Source organism: Brettanomyces nanus, chromosome 4 (genome assembly GCF_011074865.1).
Source record: "Brettanomyces nanus chromosome 4, complete sequence".
In the NCBI taxonomy this organism is placed as follows: domain Eukaryota; kingdom Fungi; phylum Ascomycota; class Pichiomycetes; order Pichiales; family Pichiaceae; genus Brettanomyces; species Brettanomyces nanus.
In genome coordinates, this window is record NC_052377.1 from 1,763,679 (window position 1) to 1,783,544 (window position 19,866).

Consider the following 19,866-nt stretch of genomic DNA (forward strand, 5'->3'; position numbering starts at 1 on the left):
TCCTGCTTTTCAACCACACCACTCTTCTCTGTTTATTCCACTGTGTACACATTAAAACCAACTGATCAAGCTGTTCAAACGTAAGTTATATCAATATCACAGCACTCTTTCGTAATGATTAGCGATTTTTTATAATAACCAATTGTTCCAACTGAACTATCATGTTGATACTTAATATCGTTTTCGTTAAGTGAATGAGCTAAAGAGATGCTTGTGTTCTAGTTTAAAGTTTTTCGCTTTACAACTTACTAACATTCTGCAATTAGTACTTTTCATAATGGGAGGACCCATTAGAAATCGGTAGTAGAGAAACAGCTTAGTAATTCGACATTTTGCTATCTGATGATAGATCTTCCGACCGGGCGGACATAATAGTACCTTCTTTCCAGCTCTTTAGTGAGTAAAGATGCCCTTGTGTACATAATTTTTGGGTATCTGGTTTGTTTGGGAATTGATGGTAGGTCGTAGATAACTGATTGGCAAATATCGAAACTACTAGGCTGTTTATTGTCGGCACTTTCTTGTGCATTCAGATGAATGCTCGGGTAAGTAATTAACACTTCCATTTATGTGATGATCAAATATTCACACTGTCTGAGGGGTTTCGACTCCAATGAACAGAGAATTTTACAAAATACTGATTTAATGACTCTGATAGATGGAAGATAAAAACCTAAGATTAGTAGATGTCTATATGCAGAAAGGTTAGTAAATAGTAAAGGGCTCCTAATGATGTATGAATTTCTTGTAGTGAACGTCCACGATTTCTTTTCGCAATTCTTCTCTCTCTTCAGCGTTTTCAATGAACTCGGAGTCGTCAATGTATGTTTTCGCCAGTTTGCTTGAAGAAGAGTAGTTGACATGGTTTGGAGAGAGGGGAGAAGATACGTAACGGGCTGATTTCACGGGATAACGATCGAATAGAGAAGCTGTATGTGGGGCCGGTAGAGAGAGAGAGAAGGATGATGAAGTCAAATGAGACGTAGAAGGCCGATACGACGAGAGAAGCGGATTGAACTGGCCGTGTCGGTGGCCGCGTGTAGACAGAACTCTGGGAATCTGAAGCTGGGGAATTTGTATTCGAGTTCTGAATGAGTTCTGGGGCTCCTGCAGCTGAGACACCTGTAGAGGGGCCTGAAGAGGTGCCTGAAGAGCGACCTGACGAGGAACCTGGAAAGGAGCCACTTGGACCCGAGGAATTGAAGATGATTGAGACTCCTGAACACGCGGGATTTGAATGGACACACTTCGTTTGACTGGAATCAGTGTTCTCTGTCTAAAATCGCATCGACGCTTTGCCGGATACACAGACGATACCAGGTAATCATCCTTACGTTTATTAGGACGAGGAAACAGATTAGTCAAAGCAGTTGTAGGGTTAACAGCAGGCATAGGAATCATATTCAGACCTGTTGTCAGGTGGCAGCCATAATTAGTAGGAAACAGCTGGGTAAAGTCTATATTGCTGTCACCCGTACTAGTAGCCTTGGTGTAAGGAAGAGAATTAGATACCATAGTGGGGGTTGTTGTTCCTGAACTCGTTTGCAGAGACAGATCACCAGAAGTCTGGTGAGTAGTCGTTGTATTTGTATCTTCCAGAGATAGCGGTACCGGAGGTGACTGAGCCATGATTGAATAGTTGTAGAATTGCTAGCAAGGAATACAGGGATAAGCATTCAGCAAGATGGGAAAATTTACAGAGCTATTGCGGCAAAATCGAAAATCGCGCAATACAAGAAACGAGGCCACAGGGGCAAGTCACGGCTTACGCGATAGCGCATATCACAGCGTGGCGTGAAATTGATGAGGGACCCATCAGGTGAGTTGAGGTGGGGTGCTGTTTCGGGGATTATTTAGGTCCGATTGCCGTTTGCAAGTTTGCTAGTTCGGCAGTCTAAGCATCTAGAAGCGCTCCTGCGGCCCATTGGCCCCAGCAGTCTCGGTAGCCCTAGTAGTCTCAGTAGCCCCAGCAGTCTCGGTAGCCTCGGCAGCCCCAGTAGCTCCAGTAGCTTCGGCTTCGGCAGCCTCCACAATTCTCACCTCGCGTCCCACTATTCCCCTATTCTCAGCCTTACGGTCAAACAACTTCCAGTTGGCCAGCAACTCGTAGACCAAATTTACAGAGATAAGCTGTAGAAGCGAGTAGGCCCCCACGAGCCACTTCATGTTTTCTCGGGCATCTAGTAACCAGATCATATTTAATGCCGTGGCCAAGAGGAAAAACGCCAGTATCAACGAGATAAGAAGCAGACTTTGGAATCGAAACGAAAATGATATTCGTGTCATAATAAACACCACTAAAACACCCATCAGGTAAGAATAGGTGTAGCATGTTAGGCATATCTCGATAACTTTCATCCAGTACCTCGCTGGGTAGTCTTGAAACGGCACAGCATAGAAGTGCATCAATCCGGCGAAGACCATGTTGACTACTACGGCGACATCGAATACACAGATCGAGATATACAGCAAATCGTTTCTCCTCTTCGTTCTCTGTCTGGGCCACCGAAACTCTCTTACCAAGCTGTACGTCCCCAAAATGCATGTCGCCCATACAAACAACTGTACCACATAAATAATTGAGCTGATAAGCATCGAGTCAGAAATAAGTCGCACCAATTCGTAGCTGTCTTGATAGCAGTCTCCAAACTGCTTCTTCATCAAAGAACTGAACCGAGAGAGAAAGTATGTATGCGAACATGCCAATAAGACCGTACTGAACCTTAGAAGCCGCGGCTTATATGTTGTCGAGAGCATCTGGACTAAGAAAAGCATCCACCCACTCACTGCCGCAGCACACATGGTGTAGTTGGCCAGGATACTGGACTTACTAAATGGGTCCAAAACGTGTGAAAACACAACCGACTGTAAATCATCTAGATTTTCCGCAAAATACGATTTGATTTCGCTATAATTTGTTATACTGCCGTTGGCTAAGCTGCAATTTGTCAAGAATATTGAAGACTTAGTGAGCGCTATTGTTTGATTCTCGTTCATCGAACTGAACTGCGTTAAATATCCGGGAGAAATCTGATATAAGTCACATGTATCATTATACCGAAATAAAAATTTAGGCACAGTTTCAAGATACACCATTTTTGTCCTCCTAAATCATTAATAAACTTGTCTCTTCTACTCTCCTTTGAATCTTCGAATTTTACTTTTCATCTTTTGATTTATCTCCAATTTACTCAGCCACACATACATTGTCTCATTGAGATGTAACTACGCCACACATTAAAGTATTCCTTATTATGTACATATATATATATATATCAACGGTTATAATTTCTGCCGCTGCTCCCGGCATTGCTGCTACCTCGTCCATAATGATATCTCTTGCTGCCTGTATCATCAGATTTGCCTCCAGAGCGAATAATCGGCTTATTTTCCAACTCCCGAACGTCAATGCTCACTATATACGATCTTTTAAACCGCCTGTATTCATCATCGGAAGCTCTCGAAGGTCCCTCGTGACTGAATCCTAAATTCAACTCTTCAATTGGAAGAGATACCCGAAACTCGGCACTTTCTATGTTAACATTATTGTTGAGCCTGACCTTATTGATAATCATCTTACTTTGAAGTTCTCTAACAAACATAAAGTTATTGACTCCCCTTCTATGGAAAGTCGAGGCAAAACCTTCAGGATAGGAAGAGACATCCTGTATAGAGTACCCCCCTCCATAACCGTTACTTTGATCCAAATGTCCAGTTGGTGAAGAGGACGAACAGTCAAAGAAAAGCAACATCTTCGAGTCCCGGCCTGTAACTTCATTAAAGAACCGATGCGATTTGTATGGGAGCTTCTGCTCGCTGAACAGCTTCACCACGATCCGGAAACGTATAAATATATCATTTTCTGGCGAAACCTTTGACAATTTCCCATGTTCATCCTTCACCATGTGTGTTATTTCTCCAAAATTCTTAAACGCTTGTCGAATCAAGCTGTGACACTGCGAAAATGGTGTGTCATAAGGAAGAGATGCTATATATATCATGTACTGTGTAGGCTGTCGTGTGATTATTGTTCTAATGTAACGTGTAACTCTATTGTGAGAAGATGTCTCAAAACTAGACGACTTCAGTTTAAGAGTAGGAAGAGAAAGGGGGGTATCTAGAGCATTCTCGATCATTTCACAATTCGTTCTGTCATACTGTTGAGTTGTCGCTTGGAACAGATGCGGATGCTTTCTCTCGCTCTCAAACATCTTTAGTTCTTCTTTATCTATTATTGGATCCTTAGCAGCTTTTTTTGCCTTAGTGGGCGATGGTGAAGGAGATTCATTTAACACATTAGCTGCAGCCTGATGAGCAGACTGTAGTGACGGTTGAATGGATGGTTCAAGACTGAATTCATCCAGCATCGAGGTGTTGGATCTACCAGGGGTATCCATTGTTGACGAATAGAAGCCAAAATTCATCATTGGTGACGAAGTTGAAGAGTAAAAAGAATCGTTATTGACCCTACCAATAGGGTTCGTATTGCCATTCATGCTACTTGATCGATTCTGGTACGCGTTGACATCTTCTCTGTCGTCTAAATTGGCGGTAAATGCAGATCGCTGGTCTGAAAACGGACTTGGAAAGAACCGAGAAGTGCTTCGAAAGACACCGCTAGGAGTGTCTTCACCAGAGGAGGGCACAGTGGCCCATAGAACTGGCGAGGAGGCAAGAGAAGCGGGAGCGACAATAGGAGCAACGGTAGGAGCAACGGTAGGAGCAACAACAGGAGCAACAACAGGAGCAACAACAGGAGCAACAACAGGAGCAACAACAGGAGCAACAGTAGGAGCGGACACAACAGACGCAGCTCCCGTAACATTCGCAAAGCTTCTTTTAACATCACCAATTGCCATATCGTCCATGGATCTAGTGACGCCTTGAAAATTGAATCTGTTCAGTTTACGAGTGAAATTGGAAGATGGTGTGATCATAACATCACCGTCGATGGACTTAAGAGCGGGCCATGCATTGTTATCGCCGTTACTGCCTGAACCAGAAATGGGGTGAACAGAATTGCGGCCGATCCGCAGAGACGAATGTAAAAACGCACCTCCAGGGAGACTCTGTGACGAGGATGAAGGAGACGGTAATGCAGACTTAAATCTAGACCATTTAGGTGACTGGGGAGTCAAAGATGATGGCTGGAGCAGTTCATAGAACTTGGACGTATCGAAAGTGGACGCAGTGGATGCAGTCGCTGTCACCGATGGCACCGCCGGCACCGCCGGCACCACTGTACTTACTGGAGCCGTGACAGGTCTAATGGCAGTGCTTGCCTCACTTTTCGTCATATTTCGGGGATCGCTCCCAAAATTGGAATGGGAACTAGAAGTGGACTGGACCTTTAATTGGGTGGGGAAAGAGTCGCTTTTCCCACTCATTATAACGCCAGATAACAAGGGTAAGAAATCAAAAAAGGCGGCTCACACAGGAATTTATTGGGTCATCAACGAGACAAGATCGATAAGTTCTTGAGTGTAATAAAGAAGAACGGAAAAGCTTAGTATGACTTGAGGTTATCGAGGCTCAATTAAACCTCATGGAGTAGTTTTTTCTGGGCTCTCTCTTACATCCGTACACGAGCAAATGAAGAAGAATATGGTCAGGGCGATTGGAGAATTTAATGGGGAAGCAAGAAAAATATTTAGTTAGAGATAATTCTCAGTTTGTTTTTATTTTGTTGTTACGTAAGTGATTAGCAACAACACGGCCTTAGTATTACAGGGAGCATTGATAAGATCAAAGTGATCAGTACTGGGAGCAACGAACCAGGACATTTTTTTCCCATCTGTACGTAAGAAGATCATAGTACAATGAGTTCAGCGATAGATCCGACTTTTCAAGGACTGAAGGTAAACGATGATGATGGAATTCACACTAACAGCAACGAGGGAGAGACTAGTAATTTAGATCCTGAGGTGACGGCGGCTGCCATTGCAGCAGCAGCAGCGGCTAACGAAAATGAGACGGAGAACGAGAACGAGAACGAGAACGAGAACGAGAACGAGAACGAGAACGAGAACGAGAACGAGAACGAGAACGAGAACGAGAACGAGAACGAGAATGAGAATGAGAATGAGAATGAGAACACAAATTCCGAAGAGATCAAAAAGGAAGATGCATCGACAAACCGATCTGGAAATGGTGGAAAAGTGCGTCGAAATCGAGGAAATAACACTGGAGGTAGCTCTCGTGATGATAAAATGACGAGTACGAGTCAATTACCACCCCTATTGAGTCTTGATCAACAAACAGATAGACTAGTGAATTCCTTAGAATCACAGAAACAAAAGGATGTGAATGATGTCTCAGAAGAAGGCGAGAGTCGATCGGGAGGTGCCGTTTCGTCACCGGCTACAAAACCAGACGGAGAACCACGATTGCATCACGGAAAACCTCTTACAAACACCAAAAGAGCAGCACAGAATCGAGCAGCTCAAAAGGCGTTTAGAGAAAGACGAAAATCCCGAATGAAGGAGCTGGAGCAGCGTGCAGAGGATCACCACAGCTGTGAACTCGTCATAGGAAGACTCAAACGCGAAAATACTCAACTAAAGGACTACATTCTTGCATTACAAACGAAGCTTATTGAAGCAGGAATTCCTTCTTTGAATGGCTCCATCAATTCAACCAATGATAACAATCAGAGTTCTCCTTTGGGAGGTTCATTGGGATTGTAAAGAGGAGATCTGCCTTGGGTGTATTATTCAGATGTTAGTGTCTGACTTTTTGTAACATAAATAAATAATTTTACAGGATCAAATTAGTTTGTACGACTCTCTTGCTGCCTTAAGCAGAGACTACTGGACACCGAAAAAACTCCGAATGTTCAATGGCCCAGCTTGAGACATACCTAAACGGGTGGATGTAGCTTAGTTTATCCACCTTTCAGTTAAGGTCGATGACTTTATCTACGCACACTGACACATTTCCATGATATGTGTGAAACACAAGTTTCTGAATCAGGTAACTTAAGAGTAGTGCGGATCCACAAAGTTTCTAACAATACTTTGGTAGAAACATTGATATAATGGACTTAGAAGGCTAAAGTGATATATACCAAGGAAAGAGCTGAAAAAAATGCACGTGAAAAGATAAAGAAAAATTTCTCCGAGACTCGATTCAAGATCAATCGAGCAGTAGACTAAGGGCATTCTAGGGCAAATGGAGAGAGAAAAGATATCTATTTAGAATCTTACTCAACCTTCCGGCCAGTGAACCTAACCAACAAAATTCTCATTCTTATTCTCACAGCTCCACTCCGCCTTTAACTGGCTTTTCGGATATATTCCGGATTCAAAAAAAGAAAAATCAACAATGCTGTGCAGAAGTGCTGCATATGAGACATAAGGAACGAACGGAACGGATTCAATCAAATCCCGGGTCAATCCCTTTTTTCTTACTTTACTACACTGATTTTTTCTTGCCAAGAAATCATTACAGACAATTGATGAAGTTCTTCTCTAGAGATAAAAGTTCCGAGGATAAGAATAACAAGCATGGCTCCGGATCGATAAGGCGTCTACTATCTCCGTCCGGATCTTCTTCGTTAGGATTTTTCAAACGGGAAGACGGCAGCAAGAGCCGGAAAAACCACATCATCGATGAAGCTGTTGCTGATCGTCCTTCAAATAAGCCCTCCGATCTTGCCGAGGAATCGAGTGATGACATTTACAGTGGTGATGAGGATGACATTCAAGCCGATATAGTTGATCCCATAATCCCATATCGGATCGAGGGCCTTCGTTCTGACGCTTCTCTTTCGGCTGGTGCTTCCATTGAAAGAACCCCTTCACACAGACCATTGTCTACAAAATACGCCTCTTCCATAATCGGTGGTCTTCCATTGAAAAGCGAGGGTGATGATGATGATGATGGTGGTGACAAATATACTTCGGATGTTATTCCATCTGCCAACTCTAAGAAAGAAGACACCGTCTCGGAAGACCCTCACTCTCGGAAGGTGTTCAACTTCTCGATGCCGTTCACGAATCCGGGTTTTGACAGATTGCCATCTTTAGATAGATTGACTAGTTTGCCCTTACTATCAAGTATATCCAGTACTTCTACTAAGCTACCTTCTATGTATCTCGGGAAGATCGGAAGTATCATGAGAGAGAGGGACGAAGACGAAGAAAGAAGAGAACAGATCGGAATCAAACTCAATAGACAGGAGACTCTTTCCTCTATGGAAGAAAGCGTATACTACAGAGATATTTCAAAATTGGCTGACGGTAAGATGTCTGCCCTAAGGAAGGCCATAATTCCTTCTCTTTCCGACGATGAATGGAACCTCCCGATATTTGACGAATTAGAAGGCGACGTTCTCATTTTTGGAGGCTTCAGAGGAAGCATTTTGCGAGACACTAAGACAGGAAGACGTGCTTGGATTCCTGTTTTGAAAGCTGGCTTGAATATCCGTAAAATCAACTTACTCCTAGGACCCAAGGACGAGGATGAGCTAAATACAAAAAGCACCATCTATCCCGACGGCATGTTGACTCACGTTGGCCCCGTTGATATTTCACGGAAGTTGATGAAGCGGCTAGCTATGAATCCCAAGGTGAGCGTTCACAACTGGGGGTATGACTGGCGACTTTCTGTGGATATTATTGCCAAAAGGCTTCACACTAAATTAGAGCAAATTTATTCTCGTAATGGTGGAAAGCCAATTATTCTTATTGGTCATTCCATGGGAGGAATAGTGGCCCATGGAGCCATGTTGTTGGATAAAAAACTTGTTAGAGGAATAGTTTATGTCGGTACTCCTATGCCATGTGTCAATGTCATGGGGCCTTTTAGATATAATGACAACATCTTGCTCTGCAACGATATGTTGACTTCTGAAGTGAATTTCATGATGAGATCGTCATTTATCTTTATTCCAGAAAAGGATCAGTGCTTATTTAAGGACTACAAGACTGGAAAGCACTATAAATTCGACTTCTATGATCCGCAGATGTGGGTCAAGTATAATCTCAGCCCCATAGTCTCGTCTGTCAGACTAAAGATGGAGAAGGGAGAGCCGGTGGATATCAAACAACAGACAGAGTTTGCCATATCGTTTGACGAAGCCTATGACTATTTATGCCGTACATTGCAAAGAACCAAAAAATTCAAGGAGTCCCTAAAGTATGACCCTACAACTACATATCCTCCTTTGGTCTCAGTGTACGGTAATAAAGTCCCGTCTGTTAAGTATTCGTTGGTGGATGGCGAAGAAGATATTAGGAAAGGAAATTATTACAACTTCTTTTATGGACCAGGTGATGGTGTTACTCATGAGAAATGGCTTTTCCCCAAGGATGCCTCATATCCTCTATGTGCCCAGATTGTTTCCGGAAATGGCCATATCGGACTACTTTCGGATGCTAGATGCATGGGAAAAGCTTTGCGGGCTATATTGGACGAAGAAAAAAGACGGGAAAGCAATTAACGAATATATTAAATGACAACTAGACATCATCGATCTTACTCACTGTCGCTCAGGTCGTAGTATTTAACCTGGAGCCATAAACTGCAAGAGTTACACTGTATAACTAAGAGATACGAACCATCATTAAAACTACTTCTACCACCGCAGTCATCTATGTTTTGTATAAGATCGGGCTCGGAAATCTCAAAACTGTTATCAGATGTACACCGAGGACAGTTTCGAACCCAAGTTACACTACCATCTTCATGTTCAAGAACACTGAAGTCGTCCAATGTTAGAGGTTCCAAAGCGCTTGCGAGTTGTGTATCCAATCCGATTTTCGCCAGCTTCGTGTTCAATGATTGATCATATTGAGATCTTTTGCTCGGATCCTGCAACGTTTTGTATGCCAGCTGAACTTGTTGTAATTGTATAGTTGTCGAGGCGATAACATCTGTGCGACCACCACCTCTCTGCTTATCCGGATGGAGTAGAAGTAGCTTTCTATGATAAGATTCTTTTATCGCCGCCAAAGAAGCATTTTTAGGTACCCCGAGAACGGAATAGAAGGAAAAATAGGGTTCACAAGAAGTGTTTGGGGTCATTACATCAGGAATATATTGATATACAAGTCATAAATTCGAAAGTAAAATAAATTTAAGGAGCGCAAAGTGAAAAATTCCAGATGCGCGAAAAATCCCCTAAACTCACTTTCGACCATCATCCGGGTTCAATTGCTCTTGGCTTTAGGATGACCAGGATGCATGTATTTGCAGGCCAAAAAGCTGGCATAAGCAACAAAACCAACAAATGTAAATATAAAAGCTCTTGTTTGAACATCAACGTTCAAAAATGGATAGGGATAGTTACCATCTAAGCCAATTAGGTGCTCCAACCATTTCCAGTAACCATATGTTAGAGCCATCATGATTCCCAGACCAGTGGTATTATCGATGTTCCATCTGTTTTGAAAAAAAAAGTAATCAACGGAAAGAGATGCAATGGGAGCGAAATGTAGTAAAAGGTCCAAAGTCAAAGGGATGACTTGATTATCAACAATAATGAGATCACTAGCAAAGAGACGAAGAGACCAGTAAACGGTAGAAACGACAAACTCGGCGGAAGTGGCAACTGCACTCATGAATTGTTTCAAAGGAAGCAATTTATTCAAACCAAAAAGATGATAAATGACATTTGTTCCAAAGTAAACAAGTGTAAAGATGAAGCTAAGGTTGGTGAGGAATTGCTGGTGTCCTCCTTTGGCCAACTGTTCCGGAAGAGGTAATTGATCAAGTTGATAGATAGTATGAGATCCCTGAACCAAAAAGATCCAGGCAAGAGAAAGAGCAAATGGGTTGCCCGCCTTTTTGTAGAAGAATTTTGCAATCGACATAGAGAGGAAAGAGGAGGAAGGGAAGAAGGAAGAGAGGAAGGAAGGAAGGAATGAAGGAGGAGGAAGGTGGAAAGAGCTGGATCAATGCTATATGAGCTAACTAGTTTGCTTGCATCTGCACATGCTTCTCTAATTCTGAGTCGATCGACCCATAATGAGGACTGTTGGGGCAATTGAGAGAAGCTGAAATAAAATAAAAAAAATTTTAAGACTTCTAAACCAGATTCAGACTGAATCCTTGTTCTGTCACATAGTTCTGCTGTCAACCAATCATGACGCAAGAAACTGCAGATGCTGCAGTTCAGATCTCAGTAAGTTCATCTTCACATAAACGATCAGACACGATTTTGGCGTCTTTTATGAACGGAATCCACGTTCCCGAGTCTACAAACTTCGAGCTATACCAGCACAAAAAGAGAAAACTTAATGATGTGATTCTTCACGGAGAAAATGATACTTTGGTTTATAACGGATCTTTACAGAATGGAGAAGATTTGCCGGAAGGTGACGGGGATTACTGTTTGGGTATTTTCGATCCTATTCATAGAAGTCTCAAATTGGTGAAGACAAAGTTGATTCCTTCTAGAACCCAGTCCAAGAAATCATTAAAGGCCAAGGAAAATTACCAGGATATTTCCAAGTTGACATATAATGATAAAAGAAACAGATTGGGTGAAGAGTTTGGTACTAGCAGAGCCAAAAAGGCACTCAATTCGTTCAAAAAGAACAGAGTGGATGCAACCAAGTTGGCCGAGAATGAGCTCGATATAGCAGAGAGTATTCAGAAAACTACGGTCAATATTCCAGATAGGGCCCAGTTGACTGATATGATGGAGGAGCAGAATAGATTGATTCCTCCATACAATAAAGATGCCCTTAACGTCGAGGATGTTTATCCATTAGAGGGTATCATCTCTTCCAAAGAGTTGAATGTGATTAGAGTGGATTCTCTACTCAGCGGAATACAGGATGGTACAGATGCCAAGAAGTTGTTGGAAACACTACCATACTTTCCGGAAGATAGTAATTATTTGTTGGGCCGGCTACTCTCGATAGCAAAGGATGATGTTAACGCCAAGTTAAAGCTTCAGATGTTATACTATCTTTCGGTTCTCTTGGCAATCTTCACCTACCGTAAGCAAAAGATTGTCGTCAAACTTTCGGAATCTTTCAATAATCAACCTCCAACACTTCTCCTTGAAACGTGCTTGAGTAAGTTTTCTGACTATGACGGTTACCGGAAGTCTTTCTATATAGATCCAATGAACGAGGACAGACTTATAAGTTATATGCTTGTCCTTATGCTCAAGTTGGATGACTATAGCGTTGCCATATCGCCGTTGGCCCATGAGTTGTCTCTCAAGCCTTCAAGGTTATCCAGTTTGCTAAGATCCCTTGGCTGTGTTAACAAAATGGCTACATTTGATCAGCGCGAGGTGTTGGGAGTTCCAAAGTCCTCTAAAGGCTTCAAGGTTTCGCTCCTCAAAGTTCCATTCAAACTACCTTCTATGGCTGTACGCCAGCGTAAACAGACGAGTGGCAATAAGCATTGATTCAGTATACAGAGTATAGAATAGTAGCAATATAACAGATGAGAAATAGAGAAGGGACAATTATATGGAGAAAGGTTTACATCAGTCTTTGCCGTAACCAATTTTTGAAAGAAAATACAACCATAATCCACGCCATCAACAGTGCTATACAACCGACACTAACGTTTAGGGTGAACATAGGAGTCAAGCCACGGTATTCCATGGCTTCAATAACTTGGTCCGTACTTTCCATGAAGACCAAGCCTCCGCAAAGAAGACAAAATGATGTAATCAACTCCGTAAAAGGTTTTGCCGGATGAAAGCAAGCGTGCTGATCCTTTAAAGGATAGTATGACATCAGAAGAAAGGTCAAAATTCGAAAACATGAGCCATATGTAAGTAATGAACCCCATTGAACATGAACCTTGGTTGACAATCCAGAGCTCTGTGCATGCTGAGACATTAGTAACCCTGTCCAAAAGATGGTGAACACAGGGAATGGATTTGGAGAGAATCCTGGAGTGACGTTACTCACTGTATGAGAATCAATTAAACTGCCTACCTGGTCAAAAAACTTGGAACGTCTCCAATCTTTTAGCTGAACTTCGGTAATGATGCCGCAAAGACCTGCACCAATATACATAAATGCAATAGAGATATGCTGTAGGTCCTTAGCTGCCCATGGTTCACCAGCTGCTGCCAAATGCTCCAAGAAAATGTTTGTAGAGCCGTACAATAGAATCAACGAGCTTTCAATCATCTCAAAAGTGATCATGGTACCCTTAGGCTGCATTTTTAACCAGAGAGAGTGCCTCTTATCTACATCGGTGACACAGGCATAGTTCCAGGCACCACCCATTCTCGAAAAGGCACCTAAGTATCTAGCCAAGGAGACAAAGCCGAGAATAAAAAAGACTCCACCTTTAATAAAATGAGCAAGGAGGTTGAACACCCTGTTGGACCTACCCATAATGTTCAAGCCAGCGACACCGGTAGGAAGCAGAACCAAGAAGTAGGCAAACATACCGAAATCAAGGATTTTAAATATTATAGTAGCCGCAAAGCCAAACAAACAAACTCCCTTATTGATAACAGGGTACTGGAATAACTTCTTCAATAGGGAATCCCTACGAGCCGCTAGTTTGCTTTTTGAATAGAAAGAGAGATTCTCTTTAGCCGCAATTGTCGAACCTAAGTTTGTACTGTCATCGATGTCAAACGACTCTCTATCGTATAGGGTACTGGAAGGAGAGCCATTACCAGGACTTGCACTTCTCCTATCAGAAGTAAAAGCCAAGTCGGACATATGTATATTTTTGTTGATAACACCATCGACACCAGTGGTACCAGTGGTACCAACAAGCTCTTCATCCTGAGATACACGAAGATAATGGGAATCAGCCGAACAGCAAGGTCCACCTTCTATCCATCTCTTGGCCACATAGATGATAGCAGAGAAGTACTGAATAATAGTAAGAACAAATAGCCCTGTGACCATGCGGGAATAGGCCATATTAGGAAATAAGTTTGGAGCATGGGAAATAAATATATAATAGGAGATGACGGAAACGATGGTACTGGCAGCCTGAACAGTAAGAACAGGAAGATACCAATTGGACTCCAAGTTGTTGAATATCATGACGAAAGGATAGATGAATGCAAATGAAAGAATAAGGAAAGATAAATGGATCCACAATTGAGGTTTGCAAGGGGTCTGGATAGTAAAATAGGTGGTAGTGTTATATGCCATCCAGTACTTTTCTTGCTGAGGAGATAGAGTTTGGTCTAAAATAGGAACACCATGATGATGAGGTTTATTAGGCATTGGAGTGACGGTTTCCCAGTCAATGGAGGAAACAGGGGAAGCAACATCAGTTTCAAAGAGCAAGCCGTTGGCTAAGGCATAGGCCACAGAATGGGTCAACCAAAGGGTCGAAACTGACACAAGAATAATTTTAGAGACCTTCATAGTGTCGAGATACAATATAAAGAATGCTGGAAGATGTTGAAAGGAAGGAGAACAAAGGATGAACAAACAAGGTTGAAAGGAAGAGAAATCCTTTAAAAACACACCGTCCGGAACAAGCGGAAGGATGGTTCTAATTTAGACAAAAATCATGAGACAAGGATGAAATGGATTGCTTGCACTATTTAATGGTTCGGGACCAGGTTGGAACTGATTAGTAAGGAATAGGGAGCCAAAGCCGAAACCACAGAGCAAAAGAAACGAATACATTTTTCTTCTATTGTCTATGACATTAAAACGGAAAGCTATCTGCATTGGTTTCTTTTTTCATCTGCATGTTGCTTAACTCCGCATGCTATTTAACAACAGTTTTTCTGGCAGTTTCTTTGGTCCCCTTGGTCCCGAAACAGCCGTGGTAGCTGGCCCGAGTTTCTCTACGTAATTGAGTTTATTGCCGACCTTCCTACATCCTTTTAAAACAAAACTTTACTAATAAGCTTAAAATAAAGCAATCCTGTACCACGTTATTATTCCGCTTTTTCCGTCGGTAACGGGTGCTCTTTAAGTACACTGCCTTTCATATGGTAATGTTGCTTTCTCTTCAGTTCAAAAATCCGGTGTTTTTCCTCCGGCGTGAGTTCTTCAGTCGACGGGTCGACTAACTTTTCTACCGACTCGTCGACCTCTGGTTCAACAACCTCGATGGTATCGTTAGGAACCACATTTTTATCGTCAGCAACTCCCTCTCCTAGATTTATCTCTCCCATTTCATACTCCCCTGTCGTATCGTCTTCATCCGGCCTGTAATATTCGTTGTTTGGGTTGAATCCTCCTTCGTATGGCGTCTTGGGTTCATCAATCTTCATAGTGGCACTTTTTTCTTGTTCGTTGAGTAAAATGTTCTTCTCATCCCACTTTAAATGATCTTCATCTAGTACCTTAGCGGCCTCTTCCGCCAGTTGGTGGTCCCTAATTTTCGCTTGGTGCGCAAGTCTTTGTCTTATAATATTACCCTGTTCTGCGTTAAGGGCCGTCAATTTTGAGTTCATCCGCGTGTTCTCAATCACTTTCTGTCTATCAAATTTCGCCTTCTCAACATCCAACTCATTGGAGGGCTCCTTTTTATAAGTGGCATCCCTTGGTGCATTTTTGAGAATTCCTTTAGTTTCTGGCATCTTCTTTTCCTTTTTCCTTTTGACTACTAGCAATTGTCTACCACTATTCAGTCGAGTGGCGTATAAAAACAACCACTTTAGATTCTTGTTCTTTTTGTTAATCTATTAATTTTTTTTTAGGAGCTCTTCGCGAACCAGGCGGTGCACCGAGGAGAGATCATTAACTAGGGATTACCTTTAAAGGCCTTACACAATGCTATCATACATCCATCTTCTGCACGACTAACTGGAATTTCCATCCATCCATCAAACATCTGAACGGGATTTATTTCTGTGCCCCTAGTGGAATCCACTAAATCTTTCCAACGTGTCACCACTAAGAGATAATTACCCTCTTCTGTCTCGTTACCTTTCCATTGGTCCACACTGCTTCTGTATGCTTCCTTCTTCTTAGGAAAATACTCTCCACTGTTGGCAAACAAGGCTTTATCGTAACCATCCGGAAATCCCGATTCTGTGAACACGCTCTGAATATTTTTGGCCACTCTCACTTGATATCCATAACAATTGTTAGTACCCATTCTACCGTATGCTTCCAGTGGAGAAATAATCTCACTTTTTTTAAGATCCACAGTCACACGAACATTGATGGGTATCTCCTTATTCAATTCCACCATCTTGACACCGCCAATATTGACGTATTTGGTCATTTTATCCTGCTTTTTCATCTTCTTGACTTTTCCACTCTTAGTCTTCTTTCTGGTACTTCTATGCTTAAGGATTGACATACCTTCTCTATAATTTGTCTGATCCGTTTTCATAAACGGTAACATAGGTATCTTTGGAAGCCTTTTGGCCACCTCAAAATCCTTTTTATCGATCTGTTTATTACTTTCAAACACCGATTTCACTAAATATGGTGGTGTCACAAAGTATTGAAGAAAACTGGCCAATAGAAGGGAATCTGCTCTTATAGGTGAGTTGGTGGATATACTTGCACTTTCTTCTTTTTCTTGTGCAACTTCCAATACTATCACCTCGCTAACACTGTAAGTACATGCAGCTTTAGCTATTTGATACGCTGTATATGTAATTTGTTGAAGATTTTTACAGTTAACTTTCGAAATGCAATCAGTAGATACACACAACGAATAGCGTGTCTGTTTCGCTGTTTCTGTCATCATAAAAGGCCAATTTATTGGAATAAAACAAGAGTCTAAAGAGATCCCAAATGCAAAGAACAGTGAAAAATAGTGAAAAAGTTTCAATGTACTCCGCCACATCCCAGACACTTGTCAGACTCATCTCAGCCACATCATTTTTCAATGAACTGACCTATTAACACTACATCGGTCAGTGTTAGTTTGTTTATCTATCTATCACCATGGTTCTCGTTGCTGCTGGTCAACTATGTGCTTCATCATGTCTCAAAGAAAATGGACTTCAAGCTGCTCGCCTCATCGTCAAAGCATCTCAGCTCAATTGTAAGCTGCTTTTCCTTCCAGAAGCATCGGATTACATCGCTAAGAATGCCAACCACTCAATGGAACTGGCTCAATCGGTTGACAAGTCACCCTTTATGGTAGAAATTGTCGAGCAGTTGAAAAAGTTGAATAGATTAGGAAAATCTCTCTATGTGGCTGTCGGTATCCATGAACCTTCATCCCGTTCTCAAAGAGTTAAAAACACTTTGGTTTACCTCGACGAATCCGGCTCCATTTTACAACGTTACCAGAAGCTTCATTTATTCGACGTAGAAATCAAAGATGGTCCGATTTTGAAAGAATCCCGTGCTGTGGAGCCAGGAACGGAAATAGTTCCCCCATTCAACACTCCCGCAGGCAAATTGGGACTAGGAATCTGCTATGACTTAAGATTTCCAGAATTGGCATTAAGGCTCAGAACTATGGGTGCCCAGATATTGACCTATCCTGCTGCATGGACCGTTAAAACAGGCCCCCATTTTCAGTTGCTAGGGAAATCCACTGCTGTTCTGACACAAAGTTATGTTATCTTGCCTAGCCAAAAGGGTAGACATACCACTCAAACAAAACAAGAAATAGCTCGTGATGGTTTACAGTCGAATAGAGAATCCTTCGGCCACACCTGTATCATCGATCCCAATGGTACTATTTTGGCACAATGTTCAGACGTTGGTCAAGAGGAGACACTTTGCGTGGCCGATATTGACTTGCAAAGATTGGCCACTATTCGTCAGAACATGCCCTTATGGAATCAGCGCAGACCAGACATTTTCGGATATAAGGTTTGACATATTTTTTAAATAGGTGGGGAGTCCGGGGAAATGGACGCATGTAATTTTTAAGGGGGAAAATGGAGATGGAGATGATGATTTTATCAGGCTGATACTTTTCTTTTATACTCGTTTCTCCTTTCTCTAGTCATGTCAATGTTTAGATCACTTGCCGATTCGGCAGCTTCCATCACATTATTGTAAGTAAATGAATTGCCTGCCTCTGGTATTTTTTGTTACTAACATTTCTTTCCTAGTCACTCACCTTCAAGTAAGGTGTCGATGAATATGCTTGCAAGCTTGAAGAAGCATTCAGTTGTTTCCAGTAGCGGAGTCAAAAAAGAAAAAGGATGGTTTGATTCAATATTAGGAAACCGTCAAGATGCTTCCAGTGGAAGATATCGGTACCAGATTAATGTAGTTGAAGATACCTTACCTACTAAAGAGCAATACAACTTGATCAAGAGCTATGCACGGACTACTCCGTTTTCCCATGATGCATTTACTCAAGCATTTCCTCGAGCTATGGATCCCACCAATAAAGACGTCCAAAGTCTCTTCGTTCGTCCTCTTGTCGTCGATTGGGAGCACAAGTTATTGGCATCTAACGAAACTCATCTCTCTAAACTATTAAGTGAAGCATACGGAATTAACATATAAGGAGGATATATATTTATAATCAATAGCCCATTCTCATAATGACATAGGTCTGCGCCAGAACACCAAAGGTGCTATCTAAGCCCTGTTCGATCCAATCAATAACCCATGCACTTGGATCCACATCTTCGTCTTCTGAGGACTCGTGCTTCTCTTCTTCGTAGGTTCCATCAAGCCACCGACACCATTTTAAAGGAAATGGTTGTGACCTATTAGTTATGGTGATATTATGAGTTTTGTCAAAGAGTGCAGCAGTGAAACAGAACGACGAGTTCTGATATTCATCCACGGTGATCGATTTGTCATCGTCTTCTTTAGTTTCAAAATCTTTATTCACAGAGACGGCTAAAAGTCCAATGTAAATGTCTGTACCGGCATCAGAAGTGGCCTTAGCGTTCTCCTTCACTATACTCTCAATGTTAGCTTGAACAAGTCTTTCAGCATCAGATAACTTTCCCTGAAAGAGACCCATCTCTCTCTGATTGTCACCATAAACAAAAGCAGGTGTCTTAGTGCCAGACTGAGCCACGTTCACCTCAATATTACCATCAACCTGAGAATTCATCACATCTTCAAAGTTGCGTTTGACGTATCCTGCCAAATTTGGATAGTTCTTGAAGTCATGTACCAATTTCATGTTCAGAACCTCATCCTTACTGTTGAGCTTACTCAAAACGCCTGTTAACTGGCTGGAAAATAAACTGATTCCCCTGTCGATCGATTTCAATGCCTTTCTGGTGTCTGGAAGCTTCAACAATTCGGCCCTCTCGTTTTCCGTCAACTCTCTGTCACCCTCCAATACACCACTAATACCAAATTCCTGAAATGCTTTCTTCAAATTATCTTCAACCCCTTGTTCTCTGGCCTTCTTGATAGCGTTGTCAGCTCTTTTCTGAGCCTCTCCACCAAGTGTTTGTGCACTTTCCCAGATCGAAGAGATTTGGGAAGTCACTTTGGTAGACGCACCAGATTTCCACCAGTTAGAGATTGATGTGATTGGGTCATTGACGGGAGTGGGGATGGAAGTGTCGGCCGTTGTAGAAGTAGTAGTAGTAAGAGCGTCAGTGGCAGTGGCAGTGGCAGCAGCAGGAGCGTCTGTAGAAACATCAGCATTGACACCAGCAGCAGGGGCCTCGACAACTTCAGCAGAAGCATCAGCAGTGCCACCAACTTCACTGGCAGCACCACTAGCACCATCTTCCCCCTTCTCAGTGGCCTCCAGCTCATCTAGGAAGTCCAATATCTCTTGGTCGGTCTTACCCTTCTCTTTCATTTCCTTAGTTTTGCTAGATTTCTGCTCAGGAAGAGAGTTAAGAAACTCCAGTACCTCATTTTCCTGTGTGAATTGCTTCTTATCGGTCATTACAGCTATTCAATCGATATAACGCTCAACTGTTTACCAGCCTTTAACCGTTTATCTCCCCGAGTTTATTCCATCTCTAAGAAATTCGCGAGATTCTTTTGCACCAGTTGAGTATCCCACCGGGAGCCACCGGGAGCCACCGGGACCCCTGGGACCCCGTAGTGC

The 19,866-nt window shown here is 42.3% G+C and overlaps 10 protein-coding genes across 10 annotated transcripts; 4 read left to right on the forward strand and 6 right to left on the reverse strand.

Moving 5' to 3' along the window:
- Positions 1 to 1,902: 1,902 nt before the first annotated feature.
- FOA43_004074 (uncharacterized protein) lies at positions 1,903 to 2,310 on the reverse strand (the record flags this gene model as incomplete). The annotated part of the gene is made up of 1 exon (XM_038924317.1): positions 1,903 to 2,310. The coding sequence occupies one exon, from the start codon at positions 2,308 to 2,310 to the stop codon at positions 1,903 to 1,905; it is 408 nt and encodes a 135-aa protein (XP_038780245.1).
- A 965-nt stretch (positions 2,311 to 3,275) lies between these two features.
- Positions 3,276 to 5,297, reverse strand: FOA43_004075 (uncharacterized protein; the record flags this gene model as incomplete). The annotated part of the gene is made up of 1 exon (XM_038924318.1): positions 3,276 to 5,297. The coding sequence occupies one exon, from the start codon at positions 5,295 to 5,297 to the stop codon at positions 3,276 to 3,278; it is 2,022 nt and encodes a 673-aa protein (XP_038780246.1).
- A 522-nt stretch (positions 5,298 to 5,819) lies between these two features.
- On the forward strand, positions 5,820 to 9,442 carry FOA43_004076 (uncharacterized protein; the record flags this gene model as incomplete). The annotated part of the gene is made up of 2 exons (XM_038924319.1): positions 5,820 to 6,682; positions 7,450 to 9,442. The coding sequence occupies 2 exons, from the start codon at positions 5,820 to 5,822 to the stop codon at positions 9,440 to 9,442; spliced, it is 2,856 nt and encodes a 951-aa protein (XP_038780247.1).
- A 1,644-nt stretch (positions 9,443 to 11,086) lies between these two features.
- Positions 11,087 to 12,367, forward strand: FOA43_004077 (uncharacterized protein; the record flags this gene model as incomplete). The annotated part of the gene is made up of 1 exon (XM_038924320.1): positions 11,087 to 12,367. One exon carries the CDS (start codon positions 11,087 to 11,089, stop codon positions 12,365 to 12,367), a length of 1,281 nt encoding a protein of 426 aa, XP_038780248.1.
- A 76-nt stretch (positions 12,368 to 12,443) lies between these two features.
- Positions 12,444 to 14,315, reverse strand: FOA43_004078 (uncharacterized protein; the record flags this gene model as incomplete). The annotated part of the gene is made up of 1 exon (XM_038924321.1): positions 12,444 to 14,315. One exon carries the CDS (start codon positions 14,313 to 14,315, stop codon positions 12,444 to 12,446), a length of 1,872 nt encoding a protein of 623 aa, XP_038780249.1.
- Positions 14,316 to 14,839: 524 nt separating this feature from the next.
- On the reverse strand, positions 14,840 to 15,487 carry FOA43_004079 (uncharacterized protein; the record flags this gene model as incomplete). The annotated part of the gene is made up of 1 exon (XM_038924322.1): positions 14,840 to 15,487. The coding sequence occupies one exon, from the start codon at positions 15,485 to 15,487 to the stop codon at positions 14,840 to 14,842; it is 648 nt and encodes a 215-aa protein (XP_038780250.1).
- Positions 15,488 to 15,651: 164 nt separating this feature from the next.
- On the reverse strand, positions 15,652 to 16,608 carry FOA43_004080 (uncharacterized protein; the record flags this gene model as incomplete). Its single annotated transcript, XM_038924323.1, has 1 exon — positions 15,652 to 16,608. The coding sequence occupies one exon, from the start codon at positions 16,606 to 16,608 to the stop codon at positions 15,652 to 15,654; it is 957 nt and encodes a 318-aa protein (XP_038780251.1).
- Positions 16,609 to 16,970: 362 nt separating this feature from the next.
- On the forward strand, positions 16,971 to 17,699 carry FOA43_004081 (uncharacterized protein; the record flags this gene model as incomplete). The annotated part of the gene is made up of 1 exon (XM_038924324.1): positions 16,971 to 17,699. One exon carries the CDS (start codon positions 16,971 to 16,973, stop codon positions 17,697 to 17,699), a length of 729 nt encoding a protein of 242 aa, XP_038780252.1.
- A 132-nt stretch (positions 17,700 to 17,831) lies between these two features.
- On the forward strand, positions 17,832 to 18,341 carry FOA43_004082 (uncharacterized protein; the record flags this gene model as incomplete). The annotated part of the gene is made up of 2 exons (XM_038924325.1): positions 17,832 to 17,881; positions 17,954 to 18,341. The coding sequence occupies 2 exons, from the start codon at positions 17,832 to 17,834 to the stop codon at positions 18,339 to 18,341; spliced, it is 438 nt and encodes a 145-aa protein (XP_038780253.1).
- Positions 18,342 to 18,360: 19 nt separating this feature from the next.
- FOA43_004083 (uncharacterized protein) lies at positions 18,361 to 19,701 on the reverse strand (the record flags this gene model as incomplete). The annotated part of the gene is made up of 1 exon (XM_038924326.1): positions 18,361 to 19,701. One exon carries the CDS (start codon positions 19,699 to 19,701, stop codon positions 18,361 to 18,363), a length of 1,341 nt encoding a protein of 446 aa, XP_038780254.1.
- Positions 19,702 to 19,866: the final 165 nt, after the last annotated feature.